The 13,482-nt window shown below is 39.5% G+C and overlaps 1 protein-coding gene across 3 annotated transcripts in view; it reads left to right on the forward strand.

The window, feature by feature from the left end:
* Positions 1-808: 808 nt before the first annotated feature.
* The window catches only part of SHQ1 (SHQ1, H/ACA ribonucleoprotein assembly factor), a 192,042-nt gene continuing 179,368 nt past the window's right edge, over positions 809-13,482 (forward strand). The window contains exons 1-2 of one of the 3 annotated variants that reach the window (XM_090283827.1): positions 809-1,605; positions 6,017-6,081. In XM_090283827.1, coding sequence (XP_090139953.1) covers positions 1,463-1,605; positions 6,017-6,081 — 208 coding nt within the window. In that variant the 5' untranslated portion in view covers positions 809-1,462. The remainder of the gene's footprint in view (positions 1,606-6,016; positions 6,082-13,482) is intronic. The other 2 variants (XM_090283825.1, XM_090283826.1) reach the window with 2 other exon arrangements.

Below are 13,482 nucleotides of genomic sequence, written 5' to 3' on the forward strand. Positions count from 1 at the left end.
GGTAAATACCATTACAAAGATTAAGAAAAAATTTATTTTTGTTCATTTATTTTTAGAGAGAGGGGAAAGGAGAAAGAGAGGGAGAGAAACATCACTGTGTGGTTTCCTCTCACTCACACCCCCAACTGGGGACCTGATGTGCAACCTAGTCATGTGCCCTGACTGGGAATCGAACCAGTGACACTTGTCTCGCAGGCCGATGCTCAATCCACTGAGCCACTGCAGCCAGGGTTGAAAAGGTTTTTGAGATTCTCTGGTCCACTGTTAGAGGAGATGACTTTCACCCCTTTCCTACTCATATTTAAAACCAGGAAACAAATAATATTTCCCTGACTATGCTATCTATTAGTGGAATAACAGGAAATAAAATGAGAGGACATATATGCAGGCAAAGAGATAGATTAGTTGGAGAGGCCCTGGAAGAGTATGGGGAGCATAGGCTAAAGGAAGAATACAAGGAAGAGCAGGAAAAAAAGAGACAGGAAAGAGGACATCAAACAAGTCTAAGGAGAAAAATCAAGGAAAGGAAAAAGAAGGGAAAGTACAGATGGATTGTAATTCGTCAATGCAAGCATAAATGGGTTTAAGAGTGAGATGTTCTGAGTTCTGACAATTGTAAAATGCATGATTATTGTAAAACATATTGCTTAATCTCTGAGTTGTATTCATTGGAGTTCATAGTGCAGATTAAAAGAGAGTATTTGGATGGACATACTGTAAGCAAGAACGCTATTCAAATAAGGAATTATGAAAGAGAGAGAGGAAAAGGGAGAGAAATGTGGAGGGGGAGGAGAAGGGGGACAGACTTTGGAAGAGAAAAACGGGGAGGAAAAGTGAGAAGGGGGAATTGTTGACCAAACAGATGAGAGCGAAGGAAAACTACAATAAGGATGCTGCTGTGGTTGCTGTGGTGACTGCTCCAACACACCGAACATTGACAACTTGCCAGGTACGTAGTTAGAGCTTTATATAATTTTATGTTACCCTGGCAGTATCTCTATGAGGCTAGGTCCTAGTGTTATGCTCATTTTATAGAAGAGAGATCTGAAGCACAGAAGGTTTTATATCTTTCCCCAACGTCTTACAGCTGGGAAGTGGCCCAAAGGGATTCAAACGCAGGTCTCTACCTGGAAAGCCGATGATGTTAAAACCATCTCAAAGATGCGTCTAAGGCGGAGATTTGTTCGGATTCTTCCAAGTTACCCTGGGTTTATTACCTACGCAAAGAGCCCCTCTGAGTACAACCTCTTCTCTTCACTAACAGCCTCCCGTCTCCAGGGAGATAGGAATGGGGCGGGACTTCCTCTCCTACGCACGAGCAGTTCCGCCTTGAATCGGAAGCGCCGAGGCCAACCGAACCGGTGCTTGCGTGGGAGGATTTCTGGAGCAGGTTAGGTGGTAGACCGCGTGTGCGGCGGCGGCGGCGGGAGTGACCGAGTTGGGCACCGGAGCTGGCGTGGCAATGCTGACCCCTGCCTTCGACCTCAGCCAGGACCCGGACTTCCTGACTCTCGCCATCCGCGTGCCCTACGCTCGCGTATCCGAGTTCGATGTCTACTTCCAGGGGGTCGACTTCAAGTTCTACGCCAAGCCGTATTTTCTCAGGTGAGTTCCGGGTGTTTGGCCACCGGGAGCGTATTTTGGGGATTCATTCATTCATTCACAGATCGATAACTGCTTATCGAGGGAGGGTAAAAGAACAAGGGCCTTTTCCCGAGGTCCCCGCAGCTTCTTTAATGCTGAGTAAGTGAACTCTTCTAGGGGCGCCTTCTAGATGCTGCAGTTTTTCCTCAACCTTTTAAAACCCCCACATTAAATAGATTTTTGAGCCATTTTAAAGCATGACGTTTGGGACCATGTTACCTTTCCAGTTTCTGTTCTTTCATTTCGCTCTACGTTTGTCCTCCTTACTCGGAACTGCGCGCGCTGTCAGCTCACCGGCCCATTTGATTTCTCTCAGTCCACGACCTGTTTATCTACCTCTTGTCTGACTATTCCCTACTTTCTGAAATTTCCGCCTTCCTTGGCCTGCTTGGCACCATAATAGGCTCATTCTCTCACCTTTTCGTCTGCTACTTCTGTTTGGTTTCGTCGTCCGTCCCCGGTTTCCGGCAAGCAACGCGTTAAGTGCTTTAATGTACATTATCTCATTTAATCTGGACTGCGATTTTTAGAGATAGACATAATTATTAGCCTTATTTTACAGAGAACACTGCCAGATTATTCCTAAACATTGTCAATTCCTTATTCTTCCTTTTCCTAGGAGGGAGAAATCTAGTCTCCTAATCTTTCTCATGTAAGTGTAGCTCCAGCCTACTTTTCCTGCCTAAGTACTTCCCTAATACCCCTGGCTGGTTTGGCTCAGTGGATTGAACGTCGGCCTGCGAGCTAAGTGTCGCTGGTTCGATCTTCCAGTCAGGGCACATCAGAGAAGGAAAACTCTGACTCCAAAAAACCTCCGCTGCCTTGCGGCATACCTCTTCAGGGGAAAGGCTAAGGGAGTAAACCCCGACAGAAAATCCGGAGCCGGAGTCCCTAAGGCGGTTTGACGTTGTAGTCAACACCGGCAACTCCTGCGGTGCACCTGAAGCCAAGCTGTATTGACTCCGTCTTTCCCTTGGACCCTTCAGCTGCGAAGAGAGGGGGGGTCTGCTGCATGGGCAACAGCAGACCCTCCATGTCACCCTGCCCAGGCTCTGTAGCTTCAGCTTCACTGGAGAGGACACTCCAGCGTCATCGCAAGATGTCGATTCAACATGGGAGGAGACAGATACCGTGTCACTCCCGAGTGGGACTGCACAACCATTCTCGGCGGTGCAGATAGACTCTTAAGAAGCTACACCATCGTCTCTCGAGACGGACGGCTGCCGACGACGACTTCCCTAATACAAACCTTCCTCTCCAGTCAAGCTGTTTCCTTCACTGGGCCTGACCCAGTTTTGCTCACATATCCTTTAGGCCTTAACTTAATCCATATGCTTGCTTGCATATACTACACTTCCCTATTTCTTTTCTCATTTATTTCTTTGATATATTTATCAAGCCCATGGTATATACCAGGCTCTGGTTTCAATATTGGCGATATAGGGGGGACTCATGTGGTTTACATTCTAATGGGGGGGAAAAAAAAGTAAACGTACAACTACAAATTGTAAGAAGTGCTCTGCACTGAAAGAGAATAAAAGGGGGTCTGTTTTTATAGAAAGTGGCCTTTCTGAAGAGGTAATATTTAAGACATGAAAAATGGGAAGATGACGGTGGTGTTAGCAAACATTTATTGAAGTTTTACTCCAGGTTAGAGTTTTATGTGGATTATCTCATTTGATTTTAGGGAAGTTCTGCAAAGTAGGTTCTGTTATTTACCCATGGTACAGATGAGGCATCAGAGACTCAGAGAAAAGTACTTAGATAAGATTGAAAAATAAATACAATAGCATAAAAATTTCAAAGTGAAAATCAGTCTGCTTAAGTTGGGGAGTTTTGGTGAAGACAAAATAAGAGGTAATGTGTAAAACAATCTAAAGAGTACTTACTCTTCACACAAATTTATTCATTCCTTGGGTAGCAGCAGAGGCTTGGAAGTTGAGCACATCTGAGTCTCAGCACACTTAGAATTTTGGGCAAGTGTCTCACTCTGAGTTTCCTAATTTGTAAAATGGGGCTAATAATAGTTGATGTGAAGATTGAGATAATGCATACATAGTCTTTGTTACCATACCTTGTATCCATGTGCTTAATAATCAGTAGATATTATATTTATTAAGGACCTGCTGTTCTGGTTATCTGTTGCTACATAATCAAGCAAATTTAATGGTATAAAACAACAGTCATTTAACTCCTTGTCCTGGTTTTTGTGCATCAGGAATTTGGTGAGGGCTTGGCTGAGCTCTTCAGGCTTGAAGTTTTTAATTCGGTTGTGGTCAAATGGTGGCTGGATCTGGAACAGCAAGGGCCTAAGCAGCTGGGGACTGGTAGGGTGAGGTGAGGGAGGGTATTTCTCCTGTAGTCTCAGTACCTCTCCCAGTGTAGCCTTTTTATGTGGTCTAGATTGTGATTCCTTCAGGGAGTTGAACTACTAACAGAGTAGCTGAAGGTTTTGAAAACGAGTATTCCAGAAAGCAAGGCAGAATCCATATTATCTTTTATAACTTAACCTCAGAAATCACAGGTCACTTCTGCTTTATTGTGTTGATTAAAAGTTCCAGAAGCCCACTCTGTTTTAAAGGGAGGAGACACAGACCCCACTGTTGGGAGGAGAGATGTGAGATAGGCTGTCTTTGAAAATAAAGTTTGCTCTATAGTACATGAAAGTTAAATAAAACCTCACTCCTTTCCTTGAGGAATTGAGAGTCTAGCAGGGGAGGCAGATCTGTGAACAAATATGATTTCACTATATGTAGCAAGAATTTATACTTATAAAGAGTCTTGAGAGGGGAGCTGATAATAATAGTTTATATCTTTTAAATGCTTACCAGCCATTAAACTCTTAGCATTATCATTCTTCTCATAGTAGTCCTGGGATAGATTCTATTACTTTTCCCTTTTAACAGATGTGGAATATGAGCCTTGGAATTAAATAACTGGTATAAAGAAAGTTGCAAAGCTGGTAAAATGGCAGAGCTGGGATGCAGTTCAGATTCTGATAGTAAAGTTAGTATTTGTAAAAATTATAACTAATTTATATATAAACTGACTCCTCATATTGGGTTTAGAAGGGATCTTGGTTTGGAAAATGCATTGTAGCTCCAGGAAACATTGGGATCAGTTATAATTAAGCTGTGAAGCCCTGGGCCCTTTGTGGTCTGCCAAGTTTTTTATCATTATCATTATCATCATCATTATTATTATTACTATTACAATAGGAAGCAAGGGAGAAGGGTGTGTGGGAGAAAATGAGGCTCTGATTTTCAGTTTGGAATGGGATGGTGCTGGCTTGATATCCTGTACTGATTAGTTTAAATTACAGTAGTCCCTCTCTATATCGTGGTTCACTTATTGCAGCCTCATTGTATCGCGGGAATTTAAAAAATATATTTAATTATTTATCACGGATTTTTCGTTATATCGCAGGATTTTGTGGTACTGTATACATATGTCGTTAAAGTTATGTGCGTTTAAGAGTGTAGAATATGTTTAAGAACATAAGTAGTGTTTATAAAAGTGTGGAAAAGGTTAGTAAGGGAGTGGGAAAGGTTAATAAGGGACTGGGAATGGTTTATTAGTGTGTGGGAAGGGTTTATAAAGCCTTAAAATATATATAAATACTAAAATAAATATAAGGTTCCTACTTCACGGATTTTAGCCTATTGCGGGGGGGGGAGGTTCTAGAATGTAATACCCACGATAAGTGAGGGAATACTGTATCTAGTTAGTGTTGAGAAGTCATAGAAACTTTTTCAAATAGAAAGGTGACAATTACACTTATGTTTTAGAAAAATTCTTCTGGGGCCTCAGTACAAGACTGACTGAACCAGAGTAAAACTGGCAACAGGGAAATCAGTTAATTTCCTTTAGTATAAAAGGAGAAATTCTCATATAGTAATTATGAGATTTGAGAAAAACACTTTTACTTTCTGCTTTTTTTTTAAATTAGTAATTTGCCCAATATAAACAATTGGTTGTTTATTGTTCCCGTTTTTTTGTTTGTTTTGTTTGTTTGTTTTTGGGAAGCCAGTTAGAGTATTTTTATTGAGCCCCTGCTGAGTCAGGCACATAAATAACTTATTCATTAGGGAGGGGGAAGTACTATAAAGTGATAACTAGTATTTATTGTGGCTTTTCTTTTAAGTATTTTATTGGCGACTGACTAGTGGTTATGCAGACAGATCGAATCATCTCTGATTTCTTTTTTTTAGCTAGGAAAGAAATTAAGTTATTTAGTTTGTAAAATGTTAAAGAAATGCTGAGGGATTTCCTTTTAAGATGGTTGATAGATTTCAATATATACTGTCATTGATGGTCACTTACTGTACTTTGTAATTTAAGTACTTCATGAGATCTTATATTAAATCTACAGATTAACTCTTCCTGGAAGAATTGCAGAAAATGGAAGTGAGCAAGGGTCCTATGATGCAGATAAAGGTATTTACTTTGGAAATTTTGTTAGTTTTGTCCTTTGGATTCTTCATGTTAGAGTAACTACATAAAAACCTTTCATGATACTTGTGAGGACCTTTTAGGTTTATTCCCAATGCAGTCTGTTCCAGTCACTAAAGTTCCCCAGTGTTCAGTGCTGCTATTCATGGATTACTTAACAATGACAATTTCTTCAGTCTTTTAAAGTACTTCATAATACTCTTCACAGTAAAGTTAAACACTCTGGTTCTATTTTCTGCTAGTTTTTATTCCCTATTCTCCCTACACTTAGGAAGTGTTTAAAAGTAAAAGTTGGAGTGTATGAGGTGATAAATATATAGATGACTTTAGCTGTGAATCAAGTCTTCTAGAATATCAAACTTAAAATTTACTAATACGTAAGTGAGAAAGAAGCTACCATAGATGGCATTTAAAGGCTGATGGACTTTTCTTCTCGTGATTGATAAGTCCTTCATTTCAACTAGCCATGAAACCATTTATTTTTCCCTTTATAGAAGCCCATGGAATTTACTTTGTTACTGGATGTGGAATAAGAATACACTATGTACTCTTGTGTAATTTATTAAGTAAATATTTATTTATTGACTTGATGAACTTGGGTAAGGAAAGAAAGATGGGATGAAAATGTTAAATGATGACGTTCTAACCAATAATGCAATATAATTAATGTGATAATGAAGTGTAATGAGACTGCCTTCCTAGGTAGTAAACCTGCTTTTAATTGCAGATAAGTTGCATATTGAAACAAAGTTATTACATTTTAAAAGTACACTGGGGTTTAGGAAGGTTGCTATATGTGGAATTATTTTGGGTTAAGTTGTATTTGATATATTAGGATAAGGTTCAGTACACTGAAAGAGGTAAAATGTTTTAAAATGCAAGAGCAGTAAATAATGTAATAACTTCATAGGAGAGCCTAGATGAAATTGTTAAATCCAGTCAAGGAAAGAAAAGAAGCGCTTATGTAGAATTTCTGTTTGTCTTAGACGGACTTCAGGAATGTAGCTCTGGAGATAGTAAAGAACTTTATTAAGCTATAACTGCTTTATTTAAGATTTTGTGTATTTTTGAAATTCCTGCTATTTTCTTTTCTTTTTTCTTTTTAAGGTATATTTTTATTGATTATATTGTCACAATAGTTTCATTTTTTCCCCTTTGCTCCCCACCCTGTCCAGCACCCTGCTCCCCCAGCAATCCCACCCTTCTCCAGTCCATGCCCATTGGTCATGCAAGCAGTCTCTCCGGTTTTTCCCTTTTCTATATTATTATTATTTTAGAATTAATTCATTAATTGATTACTTTTTATAACACTAAAAAAAAGTAAAATCCCCCCCACCCCAGACTTAGACCCTTTATAATCTTATAGAGCACAGTGGGCAACGGTCTCATGCTCTTCTAGCTGCTTCAAGCTGGTCATGGTCGTCGTCCTACCTACCCCCCTTGGGTCCAGAATTCCTTAATAAGAGTGGGGGTGTGGAGGGGAGGGTGGTCTTCCCACATGGGGAAGGATCGTACTGACTCCAGGTCGGTTGGCTGTTCCCAGACAGCGGCGTGCTTGGTTTAACAGGCTGGCATCCTTGTTGTGTTCTGGGGGCAAGAGATTTGGCGAAAAGGGTTAGAAGGCATCATTCAATCCATAACCACTAGATGACAAAAGGCAGGTATTAATTTTGCAATGCCCCCAATTAGGGAAAAAAGAAGGGCTTCTTTGGAGGAAGGTGTGCCAGCCACAATCATGCCTATCCAGAACACTTTTGTCCATTATACTTAGTTTGGGCTGAGGGGAATATTTTAGGTTTTCCCCCCCTCTCAGACCTCTGGGTCCTTTCTGTCCAAGCCATTAGGATAGAAAAGAGAAACCTGTTTTAAGGTGAAGCCTACAGACCATCCCATTCTTCACCAACCCAGCCACTTGATTCAGCCAAACCGTTCAGTCTAAGGAGGCAGCGATGCAGACAGGATTAAGTGGGGCCTATACATACAGACAATCACTCAGGGAGTGAGATCCTAGGCTTATGCCCTTTGAAAACAGAAAACACATGTTAACTTGTGTAACATAACCCACAAACCATTCTCTAAATCTGTAAGCCTGTCTTAATGGGAAGACATCCCACTGCAAGGCATTTGACATTCTTCTTGCCTATAAATTAAACATCTCTGATGATATGGCAGACATAATTTGACTCTGGTTCAATTTTGCTCATTTGTTTGTGTTGTTCATTAGTTTCCTGTAATAGGTGACAGCATTAGGTATTTTTCTTTTGTTGCCTGGCTTATTTCACTAAGCATAATTCTCTCGAGTTCCATCCATGTTGTTGCAAATGGTAGAAGTTCCTTCTTTCTTTCTGCTACATAGTACTCCACTGTGTAAACGTACCACAGTTTTTTGATCCACTCATCTACAGATGGGCACTTAGGTTGTTTCCAGCACTTGGCTATTGTAAATAGTGCTGCTATGAACATAGGGGTGCATAGATTGTTCTTTTGAATTGGTGTTTCAGGGTTTTTCGGATATAATCTTAGAAATGGAATTGCCGGTTCAAAAGGCAGTTCCATTTTTAGTTTTCTGAGGAAATTCCAGACTGTTTTCCATAGTGGCTGCTCCAGTCTGCATTCTCACTAGCAATGCACCAGGGTTCTCATTTCTCTGCATCCTCTCCAGCACAAGTTGTTTGTTGATTTGTTGATGATGGCCATTCTGACTGGTGTGAGCTGGTATCTCATTGTGGTTTTTATTTGCATTTCTCTGATGGCTAGTGATGTTGAGCATTCTTTCATATGTCTATGGACCCTCTGTATGTCCTCTTTGGAGAAGTGTTTTTCAGGTCCTTAGCCCACTTTTTAATTCGGTTGTCTGTCTTCTTGGTGTTGAATCATATGAGTTCTTTATATATTTTAGAGATCAATCCCTTGTCTGAGATATCATTGGCAAATATATTTTCCCATACGGTTGGTTTCCTTTTCATCTTGCTGATGTTTTCTTTAGCTGAGCAGAAACTCTGTAGTTTGATGTAGTCCCATTTGGTTATTCTTTCCTTTATTTCCCTTGCCTTAGGAGACATATCAGTGAAAATGTTGCTACGTGGGATATCTGAAATTTTCCTGCCTATGTTTTCTTCTAGGACTTCTATTGTGCCATGGCTTACATTTATCCATTTTGAGTTTATTCTGGTGTATGGTGTAAGTTGATTGTCTAGTTTCATTTTTTTGCATGTCCCTGTCCAGTTCTCCCAACACCATTTGTTGAAGAGGCTCTTTTCACTCTATTTGATGTTCCTTCCCCCTTTGTCAAATATTAGTTGTCCAAATAGACCTGGGTTTATTTCTGGGCTCTCTGTTCTGTTCCATAGGTCTATATGTCTGTTCTTATGCCAGTACCAGACTGTTTTGATTACCGTGGCCTTGTAGTATAGTTTGATAGCAGGTATTGTGATTCCTCCTACTGTGTTCTTCTTCCTCAAAATTGCTGTAGCTATTCGGGCTCTTCTTTGGTTCCATATAAATTTTGAAGTATTTGTTCTAGGTCTGTGAAAAATGTCATTGGTATTTTAATAGGGATTGCATTGAATCTATAAATTGCTTTGGGTAGTATGGACATTTTAAAGATGTTGATTCTTCTCATCAACGAACATGGTATATGCTTACATTTCTTTGTATCTTCCTCAATTTCTTTCTTCAGTGTTATGTAGTTTTCTGAGTAAAGGTGTTTTACCTCCTTGGTTAAGTTTATTTCTTGGTACTTTATTTTTCTTGTTGCTATGGTAAATGGGATTTTTCTTTTAGTTTCTATCTCTGATGTTTTATTGTTGGTGTACAGAAATGCCTTCGGTTTCTGAATATTGACTTTGTACCCTGTTATTTTGCCGAATTCACTTATTCGAGTAGTTTTTTTGTGGAGTCTATAGGGCTTTCTGTGTACACTATCATTGTCATCTGCAAATAATGACAGTTTTACTTCCTCTTTCAATTTGTATGCCTTTTATTTCTCTTTCTTGTCTGATTGCTGTGGCTAGAACTTCCAAGACTTATGTTGAATAGGATTGGAGAGAGTGGACATCATGGTCTTGTGTCTGACCTCAGGGGGAATGCTCTCAGTTTTTGCTCATTGAGTGTGATGTTGGCTTCAGGTTTCTAGTATATGGCCTTTAATATGTTGAGGTATGATCCCTCTATTCCCGTTTTGCTGAGAGTTTTCATCATAAATGGGTGTTGTACTTTATCAAATGCTTTTTCTGCATCTGTTGATATGATCATGTGGTTTTTGTATTTCATTTTGTTTATGTGGTGTATTACGTTTATTGATTTGCAAATATTAAACCATTCTTGCATCCCTGGGATGAATCCCACTTGAATGTGGTGTATGATCTTTCTGATGTGTTTCTGGATCCCATTTACCAATATTTTGTTGAGGATTTTAGCATCTATGTTCATCAGCGATACTGGCCTGTAGTTCTCTTTCTTTGTTGTGTCTTGACTTGGTTTTGGAATTAGGGTAATACTGGCTTCATAGAACGAGTTTGGGAGTCTTCCCTCTTCTTATATCTTTTGGAATAGTCTGAGGAGGATAGGAGTTATTTCTTTCCTAAATGTTTTGTAGAATTCACCTGTGAAGCCATCTGGTCCAGGGCTTTTGTGTGCCGGGAGTTTTTTGATTACTGCCTCAGTTTCACTAGTTGTTATTGGTCTATTCAGGCTTTCTGCTTCTTCTTGATTCAGTTTTGGAAGACTATGTTTTCAGGAATTTGTCCATTTCCTCTAGGTTGTCAAATTTCTTGTGATAGAGTTGTTCGTAATAATTTGTTAGACTCCTTTGTATTTCTGTGGTATCAGTTGTGATTTCTCCTCTTCCGTTTCTGATTTTATTTATTTGGGTCCTCTCTTTTTCTTGATGAGCCTGGTTAAAGGCTTGTCAATTTTGTTTATCTTTTCAAAGAACCAGCTCCTACTTATGTTGATCTTTTGAATTGTTAATTTAGTCTCTGTCATTTAATTCTGCTCTGATCTTGATGATTTCCTTCCTTCTACTTGATCTGGACTTTGCTTGTTGTTCTTCCTGCAGTTCTTGAATTGTAGGGTTAAATTTTTTATTAGAGATTCTTCTAGCTTTTTTAGGTAGGCCTGTATTGCTATGAACTTTCCTCTTAGGACTGCTTTTGCTGTATCCCATAGGTTTTTGGTATTTGTGTGTTCATTATCATTAGTTTCCAGAAACTTTTTGATTTCTCCCTTGATGTCATTGTTAACACATTCATTATTTAATAGCATGTGATGATTCTCCATGAGTTTGAAAGTTTTTGAGATTTTCCCTTGAGGTTGATTTCCAATTTTAAGCCATTGTGATCTGAGAAGATGCTTGATGTAATTTCAATTTTCTTGAATTTGTTGAGGCTTGTTTTGTGTCCTACCATGTGGTCTATCTTTGAAAATGTTCCATGTGAACTTGAGAAGAATGTATATTTTGCTTCTTTGGGGTGAAAAGTTCTATATATATCAACTAAGTCCATTTGATCTAGAGTGTTGTTCAGTGCCTCAATATCTTAGGTGTTTCTTTGCTTTGAAGATCTGTTTATTGTTGACAATGGGGTGTTAAAGTCCCCTACTATGAGTGTGTTGCTGTCTATATCTTCCTTGGAGTCTTGAAAATTTTTCTTTACATATTTGGGTGCTCCTAAGTTGGATATATATATGTTTATAAGGGTTATATCTTCTTGATAGATTTTTCTGTTAAGTATTATGAAATGTCCTTCGTTGTCTCTTTTCATCACCTTTGCTGTAAAATCTGTTTTGTCTGATATTAGTATTGCTACCCCAGCTTTTTTTTCATGTCCATTTGCTTGAAATACTTTTTTCCATCCTTTCACTTTCAGTCTGTGTAGATCTTTTGTTCTAAGGTAGGTCTTGTAGACAGCCTATATGTGGGTCATTCTTTCTAATTCATTCAGCTACCCTGTCTTTTGATTCGAGCATATAATCCATTTACATTTAAGGTTATTACCAATAAGTACTTACTCATTGTCATTTTCCCCCTTTGTACTTGTGTTCCTCTCTGTCTCTCTCTGTTTCTTCATCTTCTTAAAGCAGACCCTTTAGCATCTCTTGCAATGCTGGTTTGGTGGAGATGTGTTCTTTTAGCCTTCTTTTGTCTTGGAAACTACTTATTTCACCTTCCATTTTGAATGAGAGTCTTGCTGGTAGAGTATTCTTGGTTGTAGGCATTTGTTTTTCATTGCTTGAAATATTTTTTGCCATTCCCTTCTGGCTCGTAGTGTTTCTGCTGAGAAATCTGATGATATCCTTATCGGAGCTCCCTTGTATGTTATTAGTTGTTTCTCTCTTGCTGCTTTTAGGATTCTCGCTTTGTGTTTGAATGTTGCGATTTTAATTATGATGTGTCTTGAAGTGGGCCTATCTGGGTTCATCTTCATAGGGACCCTCTGTGCTTCCTGGACCTGCGTGACTCTTTCTCTCCTCATGTTAGGAAAGTTTTCTGTCATTAGTTTTTCAAAGAGGTTTTCTATCCCTTGCTCCTCTTTGTCTCCTAATGCAATTTTTATGATATGGATATTGTTACGTTTCATGTTGTCCTGCAGCTGTCTTAGAACCTCGTCATTCTTGTTCAGTCTTTTTTCATTTTGTTGCACTGTCTGGAAGTTTTTCTAAGTTGTCCTCCAGTCGCTGATCCGATCTGCTTCCTCTAGCCTGCTTTTAATTCCTTCTACTGTGTTCTTCAATTCGGAGATCATATTCTTCATTTCCTCCTGGCTCTTATTGATAGCTTCTGTGTCCTTTTTCATGCTGGTGTAATTCTCGGTAAGTTCCTTGTAGTTTTTCTGGAGTTCCTTGTAGTTTCCCTGGAGTTGTTTGTAGTTTCCACTGAGCTCATTTAGCTTCTCCATAATCCATGTTTTTAATTCCATATCTGATAGTTTGCTCCCTCTATTTCATTTAGCACTCTTTCTGGGGATTCTACCTTTCCTTTCGATAGGGGGTTGTTTCTCTGTCTCCCCATTTTTGTGACTCCTATTGTTCTTGGTGCTTCCTAGAATAATCTGCACTTCCTGGATCTACCCTTGGCGTCTGATCATGTACCAGTCTAGCCCTAGGCAGCCTGTTGGAGACTTCCAGGGATCTACTGCCTTGTCTGACTTCTTTAGTTGTTAATCTATTAAATCTGTGATTAGCAGTCAGGCTTAAGGACTGTGGGTGTGGCAGCTTAATTCCTGTAGGCAGGGCGTTTGCTTCCCCTCAGGCTGTAGCCACTTGGAGGGAAATGGTTCGCCTGTAGTACTGTGGATGAGTCAGCACTGCGACCCAGTCGGCTGCTCCCCTCGTTCTCCCCTCAAAGCCACTGCGTCAAACTCTCTCCAAGTGTCTCCAGTTCTCTCT

The sequence above is a fragment of the Furipterus horrens genome, unplaced genomic scaffold, assembly GCF_987537825.1.
Source record: "Furipterus horrens unplaced genomic scaffold, mFurHor1.1.pri manual_scaffold_7, whole genome shotgun sequence".
Classification (NCBI taxonomy): Eukaryota; Metazoa; Chordata; class Mammalia; order Chiroptera; family Furipteridae; genus Furipterus; species Furipterus horrens.